Source organism: Pristis pectinata, chromosome 23, assembly GCF_009764475.1.
Source record: "Pristis pectinata isolate sPriPec2 chromosome 23, sPriPec2.1.pri, whole genome shotgun sequence".
Taxonomy (NCBI): domain Eukaryota; kingdom Metazoa; phylum Chordata; class Chondrichthyes; order Rhinopristiformes; family Pristidae; genus Pristis; species Pristis pectinata.
In genome coordinates this window covers 16588522-16613992 of record NC_067427.1, presented here as the reverse complement: position 1 = coordinate 16613992, position 25471 = coordinate 16588522, and the positions used below count along the sequence as shown (strand labels likewise).

At 38.8% G+C, this 25471-nt stretch overlaps 1 protein-coding gene across 5 annotated transcripts in view; it reads left to right on the top strand.

Moving 5' to 3' along the window:
• pomt1 (protein-O-mannosyltransferase 1) overlaps nt 1–25471 on the top strand; it is a 34229-nt gene that overhangs the window by 1148 nt on the left and 7610 nt on the right. For 3 of the 5 annotated variants that reach the window (XM_052036907.1, XM_052036908.1, XM_052036906.1), the window contains exons 2-12: nt 274–411; nt 4061–4167; nt 8906–8956; nt 12997–13143; nt 13767–13878; nt 13975–14040; nt 16483–16576; nt 19948–20103; nt 22859–22989; nt 23903–23998; nt 24576–24668. In XM_052036907.1, coding sequence (XP_051892867.1) covers nt 290–411; nt 4061–4167; nt 8906–8956; nt 12997–13143; nt 13767–13878; nt 13975–14040; nt 16483–16576; nt 19948–20103; nt 22859–22989; nt 23903–23998; nt 24576–24668 — 1175 coding nt within the window. In that variant the 5' untranslated portion in view covers nt 274–289. Of the gene's footprint in view, nt 1–273; nt 412–4060; nt 4168–8905; nt 8957–12996; nt 13144–13766; nt 13879–13974; nt 14041–16482; nt 16577–19947; nt 20104–22858; nt 22990–23902; nt 23999–24575; nt 24669–25471 lie in introns of those variants that run through there. The other 2 variants (XM_052036910.1, XM_052036909.1) reach the window with 2 other exon arrangements.

Sequence of the window (25471 nt, the reverse complement as noted above, 5' to 3'; positions counted from 1 at the left end):
TTACAGATAATATGATGGCAAAATTTGAATCTGGCCTCACTATGTGTTTGTGGCAGATAATGTGAATAATTGATAAAGTGAATTCTATTGTGGATATCTGTGGTATCATCTTAGGCAGCCCTTCGTTGTCAAGGATGACTTGCTTCCATTCAGGTTCTGTGGGCTCTCAACTGACTGATGAGGTCAATGTGAGAGAAATATTTGTGCTTAACTGAATTAAACCAGGAGGGTTATTTTCTATTCAATTGTATAAATATCTGTTATTTCTTGCAGAACTATTAAATGGAAAATGATGGAATTGTTGAAAATGCCAATTATAATCACAGTACAGGTTGATGTGGTTTTAGCCATTCTTACTGTCCTGGGAATTGGAAGCAGACTGTGGGGGCTGCAGTACCCTAAAGCTGTTGTGTAAGTAGATATTGCTTGTTTTAAAGGTATTTTTTCATGCAAGTTATCCCCAGTTGCAGATCCTCATGGTCTCTGTTGATCCTTCACCAAGGGTCACGTAAAGCTATAGATGTTCTATGTTATTTTGATCACAGAACAGCTTGTACCAAAAGCATAAGTTTAAATTTTACATTTTGAACTTTAATGTTTTTTAAATCACGGTGACATTTCTGGGTTTAGAAGACATAGCTCAGGGCAAGCATATTTAGGTAACAAAGCTACTGAGATGACATTAGCATAAGCTGATGATTTTAGACAATGGGGCAGGATATTGATGAGGATAAGATCACTAAAGTGCATGTTCAGCAACATAGAACAGTACAGTACAGGAACAGGTCCTTCAGCCCACGATGTATGTGCCAACCATGATGCCAAATTAAACTATACCTACCTATCTGCACGTGATCCATATCCCTCCATTCCCTGCATGTTTCTTGAAAAAAACACCATTATCTGCTTCCACCACCAGCCCTGGCAGCATGTTCCAGCTACGTACCACTCTCTGAGTAAAAATAAAACTTACCCCACACGTCTCATTTAAAACTTCCCGCTCTCAGCTTAAAGCTATGTCCTCTATTATTTGACATTTCTACCCTGGGGAGAAAGACTCTGACTATCTACCCTATCTATGCCTCTTATATACTTCCATCAGGTTGCCTCTCAGAGAAAACAATCTAACTTTTCTCTCTAGCTAATATTCTCTGATTCAGACAGCATCCTGTTGAACCTTTTCTTGCCCTCACCCTCACTTGGGTGATCTAAGATGGCCACTAGTTGATTGCATGGTCTTCACATCTAAGTTAAAAACTTAAAATGAATTATAAAATCCATGTAACCACATATGACATTATTTTAATGTTTCAGTTGAATAAACTGTCAAATGCCATATGAATGGGATCTGCTTCACTTAAGAGAGATGGCTTTCCCACCTATGGTGACTAATTGGATGATGGTTTCCATATAATCCTAGCAAGTAGTCAAAACCTTGAGGACATAGTCATCTGCTTAATGTTGAACAATATTTTGATTGTCTCCATGATAGGCATGTTCTTCCTCCAACACCATGATTTTTCCTCCTTTTCTAATTTCTGTCAATTACATGACATGGTTCAAGTACTTACTCAGGCTCTATTACTTTTTATGTTATTCTGGAGCAAATGATCCCATGCTGTCACTTGCTTAAATGGTTGACTACAGCTTTTGATTTGGAAAAGTAGATGTAGGAATTGGCCATGTGTCAGAGCCTGCTCGGGTATTCATTAAGGTCATGGCTAACCTTCCTCCTCAACTTCGCTTCCCCCTTTCCCTTAATGTTCAATGCTCTGTCAAGCTCACAAGGATAACTTCATTTTTGCTTGCAAAAGTTTTTAAGGTCAGTTCGCTAAGCCTTTTAGAACTTTGCAGGATATAGTTCTAGCTTTCTCCAGCAATGCTTCCAAATCTGCCACTTTATATACCCTTCTGATACACAAGGTGCTTCATTTTCTGCACATGATCCTATTAGGGTAACATGGATCATTCTTTGTCTTTGAAATAGCCATCATCTTTATGCTTAATAAACAGCCCAGACCTCTGTTGTTTGAAAGTTAGCAGTTCCTATGTGACTTCTAGCAGAGCTATATCACCAACAGGCTCTAGATCTGAAATTCTTTATTTTTTTATTGTTCTACTATGCATCATAACCTTCATTTTGATGCTGTTCGTGAGATGGTAAATATAGTGAGGCAAATCAGACACAAGTGTGATTCTTTTAATGGCACTGAATCATCTTTTAAGGTTTCCTTTATACTTCACACAACTACAGACAGCTCCAGCCTAGCTCTTCGGTGATCATGGTGATCTGTGATACGTCTGTGTGCAATCCATCTTTCCAAATCCATTGCATTCCAAGAGGGAGAAAATTTCTCACAAATAAAGTGGATTTCTAATAGAATAATTTACTTGCTTGATCATCATTGAGAGCTATCACTTTAAGGTAATGGAGATTTCTGGGGGTTCCAAGATTCAGGGAGTATTACCATAAAGAGTCTGTAACAGAGAACTTAATTAGAATTAAAATGATGTTAACTGAAACTACTTTCCTGCATACCAGTCCTTTGTTTAATTTTAATTTAATTTATGGGGTGAGGAAAAATCCTTGAATTAGCCAGTCAGATAATTTTATAGTAAAAATAATGGCATTTTTTTTACGATACAGAGCATTGAACATTCAGGGAAAGGGGGAAGTGAAGTTGAGGAGGAAGATTAGCCATGATCTTAATGAATACCCGAGCAGGCTCTGACACATGGCCAATTCCTACATCTACTTCTCCAAATCAAAAGCTGTAGTCAACCTTTTGACTATAATGAATGTACTGCAGAATAAAACCTTTCACAAAATTCTGCCAAATCATTCAAACAAAAATTGAACCTCAAAGGTGTCTGATCAGATTGCCAGTTGAGAAAGCTTCCTATCTAAATACCTAAAAACTGCAGACAAATTCTTGGCAGATTTGGGGAGCATAATACAACACATCAGGAAATTCAGTTCAAGATGTTTGCGAGGTCGTTGGCTTTCCAATGAGGTTTTCTTTTATTGTACTTCTACCTTTGGCTATCCGCCTTCATCCTTTTGTCCTTTCTCCTCTAGTCTTCTCTACTGTTTAAGTTTCCCAGGCTCTAATAGTGGCCTTGTCCACTAATTAACCGTTAGTTCAAAATTAACTGTCTGTGCCTGCTATTTGCTTTTTCATTTGAATGACAAATCTTTTGCAAAGTAAATGTTGGATGTAGAAGCAGGTTCTCAGCACTGAAAACCAAGTATGAGATCAATTGTTAGTTTTTAAATGAAAGCAGGAAACATGGGAAATATTTCTCAAAAATGGATGCCAGTTGTTATTTAATGCCGCCTTCATAAGCACTAGGTGCCAAGATAGCCATCCTTAGAATCACTTACAGAGTGTGATGTTCACATGTTGTAAAGCTTGATTGCGTTTTGGCATCTGATTTAGTACTGCAAGTTGTGTACAGAACTCCTAGAGCCGGTGCACAATAGTCATTCCCAAAGCCTAGAGAATCACAACTACAGAACTGTAAGCCTACAGAGAACATAAAAATGGCCTTATTTTCCAGCCTCTTTTCTGAGGTGTTGCTTAACCCAAAATGTTTATAGGTGTAATTGTACAATGCAGTGCAAATGCTGATGCCTGATGGAACACAAATAAAGATGCATAACAGGTAGGTTGGCAGTGGCTTTTGTAGATGTAACAGAAAAATAGTCATGCAACCCAGAAGCAGGTTCTTTGGCCCACCAAGTCCGTGTCTACCATCAAGTTACACTAATCCCGTTTTTAAATTTTTGTTTATTTTTTTAATGTTGCATTATAATTGCTTTGGGAAAAAAATCATCAAAGCATTCTGCCGAAATTAGAATACTGGCAACCAACCTGTTTTTAACAGATAATGGACCAAATTTTTTAACATTTTACTGTCTGATATTTAAAAAGAAGTCTCTATCTTTTTGTTGGATCCATCATGAAACCATTATCAGTCAAGCAGCCACTGCACTTAGCTCAGTGTTTCCCTGTTCCTCAGCATTTCATTGATTATGGCATCCAACATCTCTTCTCAGGTTTGATGAAGTTTATTATGGACAATTTGTTTCATTGTATATGAAACAAATGTTTTTTATTGACGACAGTGGACCTCCCCTTGGTCACATGATTCTGGCTCTTGGAGGTAAGGAAACTGGCTTCTAAAGAAAAGTTTTTAAGTAGTTGCAGCATTACCCTGCATTTTTGTTACCACTAACAGTCAAAAAAACCTCATTGCCTAAAGAATAGCAAATAACTTTTGAAGTTGCTGATAACAGACCAAATATGGGAGTAATGTTCATTTTAAATTTTGTTCATGTTATGCATTATTTGATTATTGACTTCTCTAAGACTTATTCATATATGTGAAAATGGACTGACTGGAATGAATTTTTTTTTTAATTAATTCATGGGATATAGATGTTGCTGAAATCCCAAACATATATTGCCCATCCTTAATTTCCCTTGAGCTGAGGAAATGGTTATGAGTCAAACACATTAGTCTGGACACGCATATAGGCCAGATTGGGTAAGAATAGCATATTTCCTTCTCTGGAGGATGTTTTTGAACCAGACATGTTTTTAATGACGGTCTTATAGTTTCACAGCTACCATTACTGTGATGAGCTTTTTAATAAAATTCCAGATTTTTGTAATTACTTGTTTAAATTTGAACTCTTCTCTGAACCAGTAGTCCAGTAGCTTAACCCCTATGCTACCATGAAATTATAAGGCATTTTTGCTGTGGTCACTATGACAAAGAAAGGATGTTGGTCCATTGACAATAAATTTGCTAGTGATTTGCACAAAGCAGATTTTATTATAACAAGCTTTATTACATTGACATAATGGTCTCAAATAGTAGCTGATATGCAAGTAATACAACCTAGTTTCCAGGCTCCAGCTAACTCAGAAGCATGTCCAACCCAAAAGAGCAACAATTCCCTAGGAATTGACTAGGGAAAGTACAAATTGAGTGGCTTCTGGCCTTCCTGAGAACATTCTGCCTTAAAGAGAAAATGGTTTATTTATTATTATATAGGAATACAACTTTGACTTGTGGCTACATAATGAGCATGTTGGACGTTTTAGTGGAAACAACATCATTAGCTGTTTACTCCACAGACAAGTCTTTTCAGCCTTTGCCTCTGCATTACAGCCTTGTTTATAATACAATGTAGAGGCCAATCCTTAACATATCTCGTGATATGTATCTTGGCAACTAGTTTCTTGTCATGGTAAGAGTTTCTCTTGACATGAATGTTAATCTATGTCTTTGGATTTCCAATCTTTCTGTTGTTCACATTTAGAGATATAGTTAAGACTTCCCCTTACTTGACCATTTAATTTTCTCTTAAAATATTCTGGCAGTGATGCACAGTTTTTCATTTTTCAATGCTTGTTTTTCTAATTTGAGCTGGGAACTCATACTTTTTCTTCTTCTGTACTTATTCAACTTCAGTGCGTATTGCTGGTGGTATACACTGAAGCCATGGTGTGTCAGTGGTGGAGGGAATGTATGTTTAGGGTATGGGAGTCACTGGCAGGGCCAGTATTTGATGCCCATCTCTAATTGCCCTTGAAGGTTATTGGCAAACCAACGCTTTGAACTGCTAGTGAAAATACTTCCATAGTTCAAGGAATTGAATCCAGTAACTATGAAGGAGCAGTGTTATTTTTCCAAGTTGGGATGGTATGTGATTTGGCAAACTTACAGGTGGTGGTTGGGAGGAGCTATTTGCAAAGCATTAACAGATAACTGCAGTGTATGTTGCATGTGGTTCATAGCCATGGTATGCTAGTAGTGGAGTGAGTGAATATTTAGGAAGATAGGTGGCTGCCAATCAAGTGGGCTGCTTTGTTCAGGATTGTATCAAACTTCCTGAGTGTTATTAAAAATGCATTCCTCCGGGCAAGTGGAGAGTATCACGTTCCTGGCTTATGCCTTATAGATGTTAGAAAAGCTTGAAGGAATAGGGAGGTAAGTAACTTACTGCAGGATAGCCAGCCTCTGACTTGTCCATCTAGCCACAATATTTATGTGACTGCCTCGGTTAAGTTCTGGTTATTGGTGACCCCCAAATGCTGATGGCGAGGGATAACGGTAATATCATTGAATCTTGAGGGCGAGTTATCAGACTGTCGTTGAAGATGATCATTACCTGGCAATTTTGTGACATGAATATTTTATTTCCTTAGATACAAGTAGAATTAAACATAATGCATTAATCAGTATATATCCCCTTTTCTTTTCTTTCCTTGTGGCAGAAGAAAAAGTCAGTGATGAAGATGGTTGGGCCAAGGATGTTATCCTGAGGAGCTCCTGGGGCTAGGATGATTGATCTTGACAACTGCATCTTCTTTAATGCAGAGCTTGATTCCAGCTAGAGGAGAGTGATTCTTATTGGCTTTAGTTTTATTAGGGCTCCTTGATTCCATATTCTGTCAAATATTGCCTTAGTGTTAATGGCAGTCATGCTCGACATACTTCAGAAACTTAGCTCTTATTGCTTATGCTGGGACTAAGGGTATGATATAGGACTGAGCAGTCTTTGTGAAACCCAGACTCAGCAGATTACTGCTGAGTAATTGCTGCTTGATAGCACTGTTGATATCACCCTTCATCACTTTATAATAATTGACAGCAAATTGATAAACCTAGATTGTATTGATACTGCTTTTGTGGACACAACATATTGGCTCAACTTTCCACACCGTTGGTTAGATGTAAGTTTTGTAAGTGTACTGGAACAACTTGTGTGGAAGTGTGGCTAGTTCTGGAGCACAGAACCACAATTGGGATGTTTGTGTACCAAAGATTTTTCTGTATCCCATGCTCTTCGCCTTTTTTTTGATATTGCCTGTAATAAAATGAATCAGCTGACGATGGTGGGAATGGTGGTGGCCTCAGGAGGAAGCTGAGATGGATTTGCACTCAGCACCTCCGGCTGAAGGTGGTTACAAGAGCTTCAGCATCGCCTTTGACACTCCTATCGGGCTCCATTATTATTGAGGATATGAATGTTCTTGGAGCTTCCTTCTGTTTGCCATTTAATTGTCCACCACAACTGGATGTGGCAGGACTGCAGTGTTTTGATCTGATTCTTCGGTTGTGGCATTAGTTGGCCCTATTAAATGCCGCTTTTGCTGTTTAACACATTTACTCCTGTGTTGCAGTTTTGCCAGGTTGGCAACTCAAATTTTAGTTGTGTGTGGTGCTTTTCCTGGCATATCCGTACCGAAACAAGATTGGTCCCAGGCTTGATAGTAATACTGGTGTGAGTCATGTGGGTATAGATTATAGTGGAAGACAGTCCTGCAACAGCACTTCATGTATGTCCAGTTTTGAGCTGCAAGCTCTGTTCTGTTTTTCATATGGAAACATTGTTAGTGCCAAACCACACAATGGTCTGAAGAATTGACTTTGTCTTCTCAAATGTTGTGTGATGATCACTTCTGTCAATGCTTTTGTGGATGAGTGCATTTACTACAGATTAGTGAAGATAAAGTTAAAATAATGTTATGCCTTGTGCTGGTTCAGTCACCACCTACCCTTAGTAGGTTTCCTTCAAGACTTTGTCTGTTTGCTCAGTGATAAGGGTACTGTGTTACTCTTGGTGGTGGACATTGAAGTCCATTGGAGTCAAAATGCATTTTGTGCCTGTGCTTCTTCCAACTACTGTTCAACATGGAAGAGTACTAGTTAATCAGCTGAGGGAGGACAGCAAATGGTAATCAGCAGGATGTTCCCATGCCCCTATTTGTTATTTGCCATCAGTCAATAATGAGGATTCCCAGGGCACCCTGACCTTGTGGCATATCACTGCCATCACTCCTGTGGGTGGGACAAAATGTCACCGACTATTGTGATGAAGGGCCATGGGACTTTTTTGCATAGCCGCAAACATTCTGAATAATGTGTTGTGGCTTAGGGCCAGAGGAATGTTGATGCTGAGTTAGTCACTTTGGTCGATAACTTGAATATAGTACCTTTTATAAAAGATTGTATCTTAGCAGTGTACTTAAATAATATGCTACAAAATTGTGCAGTTTGGTAATGGGAGTATGCTACCACACCGCAAGAAGCTCTTAACAATTTTTATAGATGCACTGTAGAAAATATCCTTCTGGATGCATCACAGCTTGGTACGGCAACTACTCTGCTCACAGCCACAAGAAATTACAGAGTTGTGAACGCAGCTCAATCCAACATTCAAAACCATCCTCCCCTCCATTGACTTTCCACTGGCTCAGGAAAACAGCCAAAATAATCAAGGACCCCTCCCACCCCAGTTATTCTTTCATCTCCCCTCTCCTGTCTGGCAGAAGATACAAAAGTATGAAAGCAGATCCCACCAGACTCGAGGACAGCTTCTATCTCACTGTTATCAGACTCTTGAATGGACCTCACATTCACTAAAGATGAACTCCTAGATGCCCCAGTCTACCTCATTGTGGCCCTTGTACTTTATTTGTTTACCTGCACTTTCTCTCTCTCTCAGTAGCTACAACGCTATCTTATGCATTTTGCTTTTCTTCTTACTACCTTGATATGCTTATGTATAGCATGACCTAACTGATGTCGCACAAACAAAAAACTTTTTCACTGTATCTTGGTACACGTAACAGAAGTAATAAACCAATCAAGTGCTTGAGCTATAACATGCAGATTAACAGAAAGGAAAGTTAGAATTGCCATTTAGTCATTGTACTCTTTTTGATATGCTGCAGTGGCAATCTCTTTTATAATACTAATAAACTTTTTTGTTTTTCTATCTCCTTCCAAAACTGAAAAGTTGCAAAGGACTTGTATAACAAGAAACATTGTTTCTTTTAATGTGTATTAATTGCTATGCACATCTTTGTTTCATTTTCATTTCCAGCATATCTTGGTGGTTTTGATGGAAATTTCGCCTGGAATAGAATTGGTGCAGGTGGGTATCGTTGTTCTTTTGTGGTGGAAGTCTAGATCTGATGGCCCAAACTGAGTGATGCTAGAAAAATGAATATAAAGGACAAAAGCTCACACAAAATATTTTACCTGTTGCACGTGTGCCACCTACTGGCTTTAAATAGAACCTTGGGTATTGCTAACGTGTATTGCTGGTTCACACCGGAGAAAGTAAAATGCATTTAGTCTGCTGCTTTTTCAAGATACGTCTGTGGTCGTAGTTGTGATATTTCTAACTTATGACATTGATTAGATAAGCAGGCGTTAGTGCAAGTACACTTCATTCCTATTGCATTTTTAAACTTCTGCATCCATATTGGTTCTTTCCTGTTGCAATATTGAATCTATTTGGATAAAATATTTGTGGCTATAATCAATATTAACTCAGGCGACAAACGAACATGTAGTAAAAAGAAATAGTTTGGTAGAGCTTTCATAGGTTATCTAAAAGTAATAAACAAAAGATGGTGGAATAAAAACAGAATATTTATGGAAATACTCAGCAGGTTGGGCAGCAACTGTTGAGAGAGAAAAACAAGAGTTCATCAGGTGAAATGTTATCAAACTGAATTGTTAACTCTGTCGGAAGTTGCCTGACCTGCTGAGTATTTCCAGCATGTACTTTTCTCTTTTACAGATAATGCCCGAGTATGCACTTATTTTTTAAATTTTTAAATTTAATTTTTTTTACAATTTTTTAACTTTAAATTTAAAAAAAAATTTTTAATTTTTTAAAATTTTACTTACAGCGTGGTAACAGGCCCTTCTGGCTCAACGAGTCCGCGCTGCCCATTTTAAACCCCCAGATTAACCTACCCGTACGTCTTTAGAACGTGGGAGGCAACCAGAGCACCCGGAAGAAACCCACGCGGACATGGGAGAACATACAAACTCCTTACAGACAGCGACGGGAATCAAACCCCGACCGCTGGCGCTGTAATAGCGTCGCGCTAACTGCTACGCTACCGTGCCGCCCCTTATCAACAAGTATTTAGATGTATTTTAAAGGTATTAGATACTCTGTATTGAGGTAGCATCATTTAACCATAATGGTACATTGGCTGAGTGGTTAAGGTACTGGAGTAGCAACGCAATAGTTACGAAGTGAAAGTCATCTTGGCATCTTGTGAAATTAAATTTAATAAATCTGGCAATTTGCGGGTCACCATTGGAGTAATGAACATACAAGTGTATGACTTTTAGTTGATAAATCTAATAATGTACCTAGTTGCTCTTTAATGGAATAACTCTCCCAACCCGGGCATCAGCAGTTTTGACTGGACTGAGGCTGCCTTTGCCTTGTACCTATATATCAGGGTTGGTTTCCGTTCAGTTTTCTTCTGGTTGAATTTTGTAACTATCAGTGACAACTATGCAATTTAGTTAACTGCCTTTCATTGTGGTGTATGATGTTTCTGGAGCATTGCTAGTTTTGAACCTGATGGCAGATGTCACAGAGAAAGGAGATGCTGTTAACAGTAACTTCAGTGAATTGCTGACGTACTCTGGAGCTACATTTACCCCCGCTGAAAGAGGGTGAATATTGATTCCAATGCCATGTGCACAAATTTAAACAATTTGATTTACCTTGGATAGTGCTGAGCTTCTTTGGTTGAGAACCTATGAAACAGAAACAGGAGCAAGACTACCACTACTTTTTCTCCAGTTGACAGAGATTATTTTAAGTTTCTCCTTCCTTTAGGCCCCTTGATTGTCTAGAATTATAAGGACAATTTTAAGTGTCTTCTACTTTGAAGACCAATCTAAAATAAATTTTTGTCTCCTTCATTTCTCTAATTCCCCTACTAGTTTCCCTGTCTCATTGTTGCTTTACCTGCTGTCTTCCTTGTTTTATTTACCCGTTGAAACTCTTGCTATTTGTTTTATATTATTTAATAATTTACTCTTAGACTCAAATGTCTCCCTTTTATAGCCACTCTCTATTGGTTTCTGAAAAATTCCCCAATCCTCTGGCTGACCCTTAACCTTTGCAACAGTATACGGCTTTCCTCTCAATCTTGCACCATCCTTAATTTCCTTAGTTAGCCGCCATCTTCTTGCAGAGCCATCTTCTTGCATCCTTCTTGCAGAGCCTTTTTTTTTTCTCACTACACTTTTGCTGAGGTATACAAAATATGTCCTTAAATGTGTGCCACTGTTGATCTACTGTCTTACCCTTTAATCTATTTTAGCAGTCCTCTTTAGTGAGCTGCATCCCACTACATATATTCCCACTGCATCCTTCCAGGTAAGAATGTACTCTGTATTCCAATATTCACCACTCAGAATGGTGAAGTATTTCCACCACTAAGTTGGTAGCAGAGAATATCCAAATATCAGCTTGATGGCTTGACTTTAGACCTATATATCAACTTGGGGCTAGGTTACACTCATTATCCATTTGTAGTCTGATAATAACCTTCTGCAGTTTCTTCTTGTGCTCCTGCATAAGCAGTCCCCAAAGATCTGTCTTTGCCCTTCCCTCCTTGTCTGCAATTTGTCCTTCTGTGATATCATCTGGAAACTATTCAGATTCCACATATGTACTGGTGACACCCACTTCACCACCAGCTTTTTAAACTTCTCCCCTGCCTCTGTTCCATGTTTCTTGACGAACATCCTTCAATGGATGAGCAGAAATAATCACCTCAAACCCTTCACTAGTTGCCAGGTCCGTCACTTCCAATGGCAATACTCTCTTCGACGGTTTTGATTTTCATCGTTCTAATTTTGGTGATTGTGGCTTCAGATGCTGAGGCTCCAAGCTTTGGCATTCCCTGTCTGAAACCTCTCTGCTTTTCTATGCCTCACCGCCTTTAAACATAGTATTTTAAGCAAGCTTTTAGTTGCCTACCTTGATGTGACTCATTGTCAAATTTTGTTTGCTAATTCTTAATGATTCCTTCACTATATTAAAAGTGCCATATAAATGCAAGTTGTTTACTTTTAGTTGTTTTTCGTACCCTTGAATGAAGTTGGTCTTCCACTGTTTTTGATCCATTTCTCTCATGTAAATTTGCTTGAATTCTTCATTGCCTGGTAAACTGCCTGGGCTTCTGTGGATCAGGCTCCCCAGTGATTGCCATGGGCCAGCACATTACAGGACTGTCCTGATCAAAGCTGACAAATGCTGCCCCTAAAATTACTTTGACATTTGGTTAAACCCTGTGCAGGGTCACCTGGTGTCAGATTGAATGTTGATGAATGTCTCTGAATTTCAAAAACTTTCTAAATGTTACAAATGCTATTGATCTAATTTTAATTAAAAATGTAAAGAGACTTAAATGCCAGGCAACAAATTAAAACAATTAATTACATTCAAATCAATTATTTAAAAAGGAACCAACTTGTATTATACTTCTGTTGGCACCCATTCCTTTCTGTTGAAGTCCATACGCTCTTTAGAGTTGTGCCAGATTAACCCAATGCAGGTTCAAAGATCAGGATTCCCAACCTAAGTACTGGTAAATATTGGATATTTGCGCTCCCTGCAGGACTTTGTGTGGAGTTCAGTGGCAGACTACAGTTATCCCTAGATCAGCGATCGGCAGAGTGGAAATTCTGAACTTCCAACTATACTTGAGAATCCTGAACCACCAAACAGTTGGGTGGGTAGATGTCAGTGGTTCCAAGTGAAGAGCTGGGTCATTGTGTAAATTCTCCCTCTTTCAATAGTCTCTTTCCTGTCATCTAATTTAAAATGTGCAAGACAAACAAGTTAAATCCTGGAAAATCCTGGTAAATTTGGCAGAAGATATTCTCTGGTTTGTCCAATTCTGAAAATTGAAGAAACTGCAGGTGCTGAAAATCTGAAATAAAAACAGAAGGTGCAGGAAGAACTCAGCAGATCAGGCAGCATCTGTGGAAGGAGAAACAGATTTAGTGTTTTGGGTCCAAGAACCTTTGAGAGTTTTCAGCACTTTGTTTTTATTTCTCCTATTCGGTTGTGGTTATTCTTGCATTTCTCCAGTTTCAACGGTAAATTATTATAACACGGTAACATTTGTGTTTCCTTTTTCACAGAATACACAGGGAATGTCCCAGTTTGGAACTTGAGGCTCTTTCCAGCTCTGGCCAGTGCACTCTGCATCTCACTGGCATACCAGATTATCATCGAACTTAAATATTCTCACACCTCGGCTCTTATTGCTGCTCTTCTTATCATGTTTGGTAATTCATTAGCATTATTTGATAGTATAATTAAAGGAAAATTAATTGAGTTGTTTTAATAAGTGTTAAGAGCATGTAAAAGTTTTATATAATGGTTAACACTTTGGGTAGGAAAATGTATGTTACTGTACTCTTCGTGTAATGTAGAGAATCCTCTTGCAGTTGTACAGAATGAGATATTTCTCAGTTATAATTTATTTACAGAAGCAGCATTGCATGTTATTTTATTTACATTACTTTTTGCTGGTTACATCTCTATCAGATTACTAACCATTGTCGGGAGCTTTTATAGCTATTAATCAGCTGATCTATTCAAGCATTCTGTACTGGGGAGGTAGGGGATGGGTGGGTGGGATGCAGTTAAATAGCATTATTTGAAAGATTTTTTTCATTGACTTGTACAGAAGCATTTTGGAATATCCAGTTTTTAAAATTACAGTATGAGATGCCAGAGGATCATTAGCAAAACTCTGCTTGTACAGCTTATAAACACCTGTGTGGTAGATTTCATTTCTACCACTATGCAGTGTCTGCTCTACAAGTATTAATCTCAACATAAAATATATGTGTGCAAAATTTTGACCTAGTTCCAATATTGCAGTTCTGTTCTTTTTTTGAAATAGAAAACTCCTTAATCACCCAGTCACGGTTTATGCTTCTGGAATCCATTCTCATTTTCTTTGCACTGCTGGCAGTTTTGTCTTATCTGAAATTCTACAATATGCTGAGAAGCAGGTATGATGAAACATTAATGTGATGTCTTCATGTTGTAAACTTAGAAAGCATGCAGTGAAGAAATTAATGCCTCACATCAATTACACTTTGTTTCAGCTCGTTTTCAGTGAAATGGTGGTCTTGGCTTTTCCTAACTGGAACAGCATGTGCATTTGCTGTTGGGTGAGTTCCTTAGCATTTATTTAAACCAGCAATTGCTGCTTACCTCCTCAAGTTACAACACTATCAGCTGCAAGTAGAGATGTAAGCTAACTTAGTGTTCTTGAATCTTAACCCCTGAAAGGCTAAGATTGCTGCACATTTCCAACGTGTGTAAGCATAATTTACAGTTTTTATTTTAATCCAATTAAGAACCAGATGAAGAAGTAGAAGTGGAAACTTGGAATCTCTTTGGTGTACCTGTAATGTTGCTGAGTCATTAATACCAGAAAGCTTCTAAATTTCATGCTGTTCTAAGCTGAGTTAGCTACTTTTAGCCAAGTTGACTAACGGTCCAACAATTAGCCCCTATGCTAAGTGAAGAGGAAAATTCAGCCAAGGTTCCTCCTGCTGATCACCATCACGTGGAATAGTCTGTGAGCAAGTCATGTGAGCTTTATTATAGAAGCAACCTCACAGAAGACTACTTAAGCTGTCCTCGCTGTTTGAAAGAGCAGCAGAGTTCAATCCCACTCCATTGCTTGTCCATAGTCTTGGTTCCTCATGAATAAGTACCTGTTCAACTTTATGGAATTGGTTTTCCCACACTTTCAGAATCTTGTAAACTGTGAAATTTAAAAAAAAACAATTCTCCTTTAGATCTTTTGCCAGCTATTTCAATCAATTAACCTCAGGTTTTCAACTAACTCCCATGAAGTGGTAGTTATTTTTTGTCTCCACTCTCTTAAGATCTCTCATTGTGACTACTGTTAGACGATAAATTATTTCTCTGCTTTTCAACCCACTCTCCAGAAGCAGTAGTTTGTATGTCTGACTCTAAAATATCTCTTTATAAATTTCTACTGGGTCCCCCTCTTACCCTCTTTATCTCAATGAAAGACAGTCCCGACTTTTCAAACCTTTTTTTGACTTCAGGTGCATTTTAACTTGGGAGTTTGCTGGTCCTTGTAACATATCCATACTGACCTGTTTTATACCAACTAATCCTTTGCAAGGCACTTCATGTTATTTTTCATGTGTAGTATTAAATTCATTTATACTTTAATAGTGAATTTTCAAAAAAAAACTAAAATCTCAAGTGAAATGGAATATGAATGGCGAAGTATTATATTATATTCTTGTATGTCCAATTGAAGTAAGTGAATCACCTGTGATAGCTTTCCTCACTGTACCGACTGTGTTAACATTGGTGTTTTTTTGGTAATTCTGATGCTGCATTCCTCGCTGAACCAGGGTTAATCTGGTGATCTATCATTGGTTCTTTCCCTGTAGTACCACCACCCTTCCCCATTTCTTACCTGCAAACCACAGCAATCTCTACGTGTAAACTGATGGCACCCAGCTTTACTGCACCAATATTTCCCTCTCTTTAGACCTCTTCTGTTTCTGAATTGTCAGATTGCTTGTTTGGCATTTAAAACTGGATCATAACTTTCCTCCAGCTAAATATGGGGAAGACTATGTCATCATCTTCCTCCTGATTCATCAGCTCCATTCCCTACCCACCAGCTCCAATTTTTGCCCAGACATGTACTTGAAATTTTAACAGGTTTATTACCCCAAGATGATCTTGGGAACACACATTCATACCACCACCGAAATGGCCATTTTCTCCCTTTTTAATCTCACCTGATGTTTTCCCCAATGCCATCCCCCATCTTAGTTCATCTGCTGCTGAATCCCTCATTCACGTTTGGTTACCTCCTGATGAAGCGTCTCAACCCGAAACATCGACTGTTTATTTCCCTCCGTAGATGCTGCCTGACCTGAGTTCCTCCAGCATTTTGTATGTATTGCTCCAGATTCCAACATCTGCAGTATCTCTTGTGCCTCCCTCTTTAGTTATCTCTAGCCTTGATTATTCCAACGTACAACTGATCATCTTCCCTCTGAACACTGCACGTTCTAACTTGACCTGACTCATTCACCTGCCATCTCTGTTCTAACTGTGCTATACGTGGTTAAAAACAACACCTCAGTTTTAAAATTCTCACCCTCCCCTTCCCACCGTAACCTCTTAATATCTCTTTAATCTCCTTCATCACAATCCTCTGCAGTCTCTAAACTTCAATTGTCCTTTAGTTAAGTTAATCATTGGTGACCATGCCTTCAGCTGCTGAGGCCATAGCCTCTGCATTTCCCTCACTAAATCTTTTCTCCACCTCTGTCCTCTGTCTTGAAGCCTGACTTTTTGACCAAGTTGCTAGTCATTTGTCGTAATTTCACTTTATGGCTTGCTGTCAAATTTTGTTTGATAGTTCTGCTGTGAAATGCTCTGATATGTTTTGTTGCATTGAAGTGTTGTATAAATACAAGTTGTTTGTAATTCATTATAATTTAATCTTCAGTGTGGAAAGCTATGGCCTTCATCGTTAGTTTAATCAGTGGTGTAAAATTTGCATTTCTGAACAGTCAATGGGTAATTTTATTTTGATATGTTTACAGGGTAAAATATATGGGCTTATTCACATACTTGCTTCTGTTGACTATTGCTGGAGCACATACGTGGCAGTTAATTGGTGATACAACATTATCAAATGTAGGTATCTACGCTACTGTTTTAATTTGGCTTAGCATGGTGAAGATATTATGTGGTGCATCAATTCATTTACATTTTTGGAACCTGAATGCACATCTTTAATGACATTGCTGTACTGGCATTGCTGTGGTAAGTAAGGGATGTACTAGAAAGTGTGGCGATGGCTCAGTGCTTAAGTTACCAGAGTTCCAATCCAAAGGCTTGGATATTAACATTCCCAAGTTCAAATCGTACCATGGTAGCTATGACATTTAAATTCACTTAATAACCCGCAATAGATCAGGCAGCATCTGTGTAAAGAGAAGTAGTTAATATTTCAGCTTAAAGACTGCATCAAAATTGACCTGCTATGTATTATTAACTGAATTGAAAAGTCAGTTACTATGATGGGATAAAAACTTTGATTTATGAGATCCCATATTAGTCCAGACCTCTGGATTACTATTCCAGTTATGACGAAGGGTCTTAAACCTGAAAACGTTAACTGTGTCCCCCTTTCCACAGATGCTGCCTCATCTGCTGAGTTTTTTCAGCACTTTGTTTTTACATAAAATTCTCAGCATCTGCATTTTTTTAATTTTCATTTAATAACCCATCTTGGCCCTCCTGAAACTCCAGATCCACCAAAGACTCTTAAGTGCCCCCTCAAATGACTCAACAAACCACTCAGTTATACCATAACTGTTCTGTTGAAACAGAGAGAAATAAAATTGAATCTTGCAATTCTTCCTCTCAGGCAAATGGAGACCAGTGTGTAAATTGGGAGAGTTGTCCAACCTTCTAATCAAATAATTGCCCAACATAGTCATAGTCACAGAATCATGCCTTTCAGATTCATCTATCACATTCCCTGGATATAACTTGTCCTCCTGGTATGACAGATCTGCCATATCTCTCAGACAGGGTCTGTGGCAGGTAATGAGTGAACCAACACCTTAATCTCATCTTCAGCAGTCTGGTTGAGGCAGATTCATCTGACCAAATTAACATTGGTGGATGTGGCCATACTGCAGTCCTTGTGGAGACAATGTCCTGTCTTTACACCAAGGACGGCCTCCTTTGTGTTGAGTGGTACTATAATCATGCTAAACAGGATAGACTCTGAACAGAACTGGCAGCTCAAAACTGCATATCCATGAAGCAGCATCAGACATGCACACCAGCTCAATTTCTAACTTCAGATTAACCCTGGTTCAGTGAGGAGTACAGCATCGGACTTGTCAAAAACTGAGGTGTTAGTCTGATGAAGTTGCAATAGAGGACTACACGTGATCCCTAAACCAGCATATCAGATCCAAGCTCTACAGTCCTGCCACATCTAGTCTCGAACAGTAGTGGACAAGTAAATGGCTAACAGAAAAAGGTCTAAGAACATCCCCATCCTGAACCATGGTGGGGCCCAGCATGTGAGTGCTAAAGATAAACTTACTACTGTCACGATGATTAAAGAATGTGATCACTGCATATTGGCAAATTCTGATATCAGTTAGTAAAGGAGAGGCTTGATTTTAATATAGCACCTTTCAGAACTTTAGGATGTCCCAAGGGATTTTAAAAAAAAACAAACAGGTACCGTTTTAAAGTTTAGATACTGTCATGCAATGTTGGCACCCAGCTCTATGACCATCACCTCCGTCAGCCTATAAATTGTCATATTGTTTCTTTAATATCCAAGACTGGTCAGGAAGAAATTTATGAAATGATTAAACTACCAAACTCTATAAAGTCAACTGAATCTTCTGCTGGCTTAACAAACTCTCATTCTGGCCTTTAATAACTTTAGTCTTAAGTATTCCAATGCCTTCCTGGCTGGCTTCTCCTGAGCTCACAGTTGTTTAAGATTGCTGCCCTTGTCTTAGTATGCACTGTTCAGTTCACTCATCACCCCTTAACTCACTGATGTGCATTGCAAAAACTTAATAAAATTCAGATTTTAAAGTTCATATCCTTGGTTTTATATCCCTCTGGCTTCACCTCTCCCCACCTCTGTAATATTCTCCAGCCTTTGACACTCCAAGTTGTCTGTGTTCCTCCATTTCTGGCCTCATAGGCATTTGTAATTTAATTAATTCACCACTAGTGGCCATGCAATCAGCTGCCATGGCCCTAAGCTCTGGAATTCCCACCTTAAACCTCTCCATCCCTCTTCCTCAATTTCTTTCTCTTCAAGGTCTCCTTAAAATTGACCTATTTGATCAGCTTTTGGTCATCAGTCCTAAAATTATCTTTCTGTAACTCCATGTCAGGAGTTACTATATTAGAAGCACTTGATAAATACAATATTGTTATAATATTGAAATGTAGAAATCAATTTGCACGTGAGATCCCATTTGCGGTAATGTGATTGTAATCCTGGTCAATTAGATGATGCTGGATTCTCCAAGTTAGCAATTAATTGTAAAATGGTTCCTCCATTGTCAGAGATGTCATACCTTTTTTTGAAAGATAGTTTTGTATATTATTATGTGCACTAATCCATTCATTCAGATTTCCCTTGGTGCTACGCACACTTAGAATTCAGTCTGGAGGCTCATTGTAACCTGTTACCTGGGGCAGTTATTTGAAGTGCACCTGTGCTCTCTGGGCAAGTAATCTAAAAGGTAAATGCAGATAATTGTGCCCTCCTAAAGTAGGAGGCAGTTGTAAGTAATTGTAAATGTTTAGTTCCAGTTTAGAACAGCCTGTCTTAACATACTAGTTGCAATTATGTCTGGCCTCTAGCTTCCAACGAGTTTCTCAAATGGTTGTAATGGAAACCATATGTACATAATTTGACACCTTACTTTGAAATTCAATCAAATAATCTAATTTACTGATGCAGGTAAGAGAAACAGCACACATCTACTTAATCCATAGATAAGGGGTAATTGCCCTTGTAAAGTACTACTTAAAAAGCAAAAAACTACAGGTGAATTTAGGTGAAAATGAAAACAAAAATGCTGGAAGGACTTGCAGGTCAGGCAGCGTCTGTGGAGGGAAATTAAATTTGTATTTCAGGTCAACGATCTGACAATATGTCAAAGGTATTTTGTCAGTATTGTTCAAAGACATATTTTGTTTTGTCTCCATTACTAATTGTTATTCTAATAAGTGCGTTTTGGGATTTTGCTCACTCCCAGAATCCTCATTTTACTTTCATGGACTAAGAAAAATGTACTGCACTAGAATTATGAATTTGGTTATCTGTTGACTGCTTGTTGGCCTTTTGGCCAGTTAAAGCAGAGCTCTGAACAGGAAAATAGAATTCTTTGCCCTTGCATTGTGGATTCAAAAAAAGCAGTGGGCCAGTTGGTTGGGTTATTTGTTATCAGTGTGCTGTCTGATTTGAAGACTAAGTAAGCCTTACAATTTCTATGAAATCTCATTTGCAGGTCACAGTGCTTTATCATGTTCTGGCCCGGGTATGTGCACTTTTAGTCCTCCCAATAATCTTGTATCTGGGCTTCTTCTACATCCACTTGACCTTGTTGTACCGCACTGGGCCACATGATCAAATTATGACCAGCATGTTCCAAGCCAGTCTGGAGGTAAGATCTCTGAGTAATATGTTGGGCGATGCTATCAATGCACTAGATGTGCAAAAAGAGGGAAAAAATTGCATAGAATATATTACATGAAGATAGTGGAGAAGAGTAGTGTGAAAAGTGCAAACAAGGGACTATCTGAAGTCCTGCCAGAAGGGTGGGGAAGAGCACCAAAGAATTGGATTTGGAGAAATGGAAAGGATCTCTTGAGTTATGGATTAATCGTTTGTTTGTTTGTGAGAGAATATGATGATACTATTCATCAGAAATCTTGAACTGATTTAATTTTTTTACTTTTCCTTGACCAATGGACATATAAGCAAAATGTTTTAAAGTGACTCCAAGTGCAGCGGTGTGTTAAGAAATTAAAGATGGCTCAGATTGCTGCAGAATTTACTTTGGCACCAGGATGTGTTGAAATTGTTAAATTCATTGGTAAACACAAGGAACAGCAAAAATTAGATAGCTCCAAGGCTGAGAGGAAGCTTAAACTCAAAGATTTCACAGAATTTATCCATAGGACCATAAGACATAGGAGAAGAATTAGGCCATTCAGCCCATCAAGTCTGCTCCACCATTTGATCATGGCTGATTTATTTTTCACTCTCAACCCCATTCTCCTGCCTTCTCCCCGTAACCCTTGACACCCTTACTAATCAAGAACCTATCAACCTCCGCTTTAAATATACCCAATGACTTGGCCTCCACAGCTGCCTGTGGCAATGAATTCCACAGATTCACCACCGTCTGGCTGAAGAAATTCCCCCTCATCTCTGTTATAAAGGGACATCTGAGACTGTGCCCTCTGGTCCTTGACTCTTCCACTGCTGGAAACATCCTCTCCACATTCACTCTATTCCAGGCCTTTCAATATTCAGTAGGTTTCAATGAGATCCCCCCTCGTCCTTTTAAACTCCAGAGAGTATAGGCCCAGAGCCATAAAATGCTTCTTGTATGTTAACCCTTTCATTCCTGGGATCATTCTCATAAACCTCCTCTGGACCCTCTCTAATGCCATCATATCCTTCCTTTTATATTCTAGTCCTCTCGAAATGAATGCTAACATTGCATTTGCCTTCCTTACTACTGACTCAACCTGCAAGTTAACCTTTAGGGAATCCTGCACTAGGATCCCAAGTCCCTTTGTACGTCCAATTCCTGAATTCGCTCCTCATTTAGAAAATAGTATACACCTTTATTCCTGCAGGACACCACTAGTCACCGGCAGTAACCAGAAAAGGCCCCCTTTCCTGTAATACCATGGGCTCCTATCTTGTTTAGCAGCCTCGGGTGCAGCACCTTGTCAAGGGCCTTCTGAAAATCCAAGTAAACAACGTCCACTGACTCTCCTTTGTTTATCCTACCTGTTCCTCAAAGAATTCCAACAGATATGTCGGGCAAGATTTTCCTCTGAAGGAAACTGTACTGACTTCGGCCTATTTTATCATGTGCTTGTACCCTGAAACCTCGCCCTTTATAATGGACTCTAACATCTTACCAACCTCTGAAGTCAGGCTAACTGGCTTATAATTTCCTGTCTTTTGCCTCCCTCCCTCCTTAAACAGTGGAGTGACATTTGTGCTTTTCCAATCCTCCAGAACCACTCCTGATTCTAGTGATCCTTGAAAGATCACTATTAATGCCTCCACAATCTCTTCAGCTACCTCTTTCAGAACCCTAGGGTGTAGTCCATTCGGTTCAGGTGACTTATCTACCTTCAGACCTGTAAGCTTCCCAAGCACCTCTCCTTAGTAATAGTGACTACACTCACTTCTGCCCCCTGACTCTCTCGAAGTTCTGGCATGTTGCTGGTGTCTTCCACGGTGAAGACTGACACAATGTACTTACTCAATTCGTCTGCCATTTCTTTGTTCCCCATTACTACCTCTCCAGCGTCATTTTCCAGTGGTCCAATGTCCACTCTTGCCTCTCTTTAACTCTTTATATATCCGAGAAAACTTTTGGTATCCTCTCTTATATTATTAGCTGGCTTACCTTCATATTTCATCTTTTCTCCCCTTATTGCTTTTTTAGTTGCCTTCTGTTGGTTTTTAAAAGCTTCCCAATCCTCCAGGTTCCCACTAATTTTTGCAATACTGTATGCCCTCTCTTTTGCTTTTATGCTGTCTTTGACTTCCCTTGTCAGCCACGGTTGCCTCATCCTCCCTTTAGAATGCTTCTGTGACCAGTCCTGTGTATCCTGTGACCATTGCAACTCTAAGCAGGTTAAGAATTATAGTGGGCTGTGTATTTTCTGCTGATTGAAATTACAATTTGCCTTCCTATGTTTTTCATTAAGGAAACGAATTTGTCATTCATAACATATTTTCAAGAACAGTAGTTCTGCTCAGTGGGAGTGGCTAATGAATACAGACTACTGAATTCTGTGTCCTTTGGTTCATAAGGAGTGACAGGGAAAGGTAGTCTGGTTCCTGCATCTGTTCACAATCCAGCAACCAAAATTGATATGAGGTGAGAAATAGATAGCCTTTGGTTGAGTAGTCTGGCACCATTCGTAGCTGAGGCTCACCATCAAAGAATCACAGGACACCGAGGCACAGCTAGTTGTCAGTAGCTCCAGGAGAGTGGAGGAGTAGAAGAAAATGCTGGCAGGTTTGAGATGTTGAAGATTGCAAAAAATAATCAATTTCATTGTGTTAGCATCCCTTTCTGTTATAAGTACAAATGTTTGCTGAAGAGTATACTTGAACATGACTTCCTAAGCAGATTTGAAAGTTATACTTGGTTTCCTTTGCAGGGTGGCCTGGCAAGGATCACACAGGGTCAACCTCTTGAAATAGCCTATGGGTCCCAGATTACGCTAAGGAATACATGGAGCAAACCTGTTCCATGCTGGCTCCATTCACACAAGAACATGTATCCCATCAGGTAATGGTTCAGGTGATGGAGCTAGACAGTTTGATCCTGTTTTTAAAGCTTGGATGCACAGGTGTTGACAGGGGAGCTGTATTAGACTAATACAATTAATTAGATAATTCTGGTACTTGACACTTCTTTGTATGCAGTTAATTGCCGCAACTGGCTTGTGTTTGAATCTTCCAATGACATATGGTGAATTTTGATATCAAGGCTTTGCATTGTGCATGCAACAACTTCAGCTTCTGTTATGTCTGTAATGTAACACCCCGGGGTGCTTCACCCAAGATATCAAACACAAATTTGATATCTAGTCACATAAAGAAATATAGGACAGATGACTAAAAGATTGGTAAAACATGTTTAACAGCATGTTAAAGAAGGGGAAAGAGGTAGAGGCAGAAAGGTTTAGGGAGAGTATTCCAGAAGGACCTTAGCAGCAAAGGTACACCTTTCAATACTAGTGAGATTTAAATGTGGTTACACAAGAGGCCAGAATTGGAGAAGCACAGATTTCTTGAAGGCTCATATGGCTGAAGTATACTATAGAAATATCAATGAGTAAGGCTGTGGAGGGATTTAAAAATAAGGGTGCTAATTTTAACACTGAAATGTTGGCAGACCTGATGCAAGCATGGGTCAATGAACAAAGTCATGATGGGTGAACAGGATTTGATGCGAGTTAAAATACATGAGGCAGAGTTTTGGATATTGTAATGAAAGGTCATAAAAGATTATCAGGCCTGTATTGACCTTGTTCATTAGATGGCACATAATTACCTAAAAATAATTAATCTTGAGGAGATAAATACTGAGAATACATTTGGGGCACATATAGTAACTTGGCATTTTAGCTCAGAACTAAGGGAGTTTCGTACTGTCAAAGTTGCCATTATATAACTAAAATTACTTGCGATCTTTGCAGGTATGATGGTGGAAGAGGTAGCTCCCACCAGCAGCAAGTAACATGCTATCCTTTTAAGGATGTGAATAATTGGTGGATTATAAAGGACCCTGGCAAGTATGTGAGAATATTGCTTTTAAATATAACCATGACAAGAGTTGCACTTGGGAAGACTCTTTTTGTACATTATAACATTGTTTCCACAATTGCATTATGATGCTTTCTAAATTGTGGCTTGATCCCTACTGCTGTTACCTTTTGTTCTGAATTAGCAATGGTAAATTGCACCATGAATACTTTTCTGAAGCAACAGAATGTTCATTTATTTTTCTTGGTTCCCAAGCTTGGCACTCAGCGGTGTTCTTGTGCACACCTGTAATGGGGTACTAAGTTTTTTCAATATATTGGCAGAAATGTTAGAAGAGTTGGGTCTTTTAAGAGATTTTTGGAACATAGGTACACGGAGCTGAGAAAAATTGAGGGCTACGGGTAAGCCTAGTAATTTCTAAGGTAGGGATGTGTTTGGCACAGCTTTGTGGGCCGAAGGGCCTGAATTGTGCTGTAGGTTTTCTATGTTTCTATGAGTTTGGGAACGAAATCTTTGTCCTGAATTTCCCTGTTGGGAATGTTTAGCAAACTGTTATTTGTATCTATACATATATGGACTCTGTATTGTAATTTCTTTCTTATTCAGGCAAGAGCTGGTTGTCAGCAATCCACCTCGCTCAGTTCGCCATGGTGATATTGTGCAATTGGTCCATGGGATGACAGCACGTTACCTCAACACGTATGTACGGAGCGCCTGCTACTACCTTGATGGCATTTCCATTATCCTGCATTTGCATTTTTGTAATCACTGCTCAGTTGAATAATTGAGACTTGCCTGTTCCCAAGTATGATATCTGAGCAGAAAAGTTCATACATCTTGTATATGGTCAGATATATATTTGAAATATTTAGCAAGTAAACCAGAATATTATCAGTTATAAAATGAAAAGGCAGAAATCTGAAATAAAAGCAGAAAATAAACAGTAGATCCACAAGCATTTTTATTTCTTCAGATGTTGATGAATTTATGGACCTAGCATAATGCAATGAACAGGAAGATTATATGCCAAGGTTTTAATATTTAAATCTGCATCTTTGTAACTGACAGTTTTTGCATATGAATAAGAAAAGGGGGTGCTTTTGGCATAATTGTAGATAATAACTATTTTAAGAAAATACTCCTACTTACTGCTTGCATATTCATTATTTTAATGGACCTGGAGGTAATCTGAGGTTTTTGCTTGGCCCTTGCTATCAATTATCTACAGGCAAGATGTGTGAAAGGTGGTAGTAAAGGTAAAATCAGAATGAAATGGCATTCAGTCTGCACGAGCTCTTTGAAAGAGCTCTCCAATTAGTCCCATTCCGAAGGCTGAAATTTCTCCATGTAGTATTTTGGAAATACCACGTTGTTTAACTACCTTGAAGATTAAACCTCCAGCAGAATTTCCAGTGCTTGTGCAGATTATTCAGCAAGGCATTAAGGATTTTAGCATTGTATATCCTGCACCAAGTTTTCTCACTGAACCCACATTACCAGGA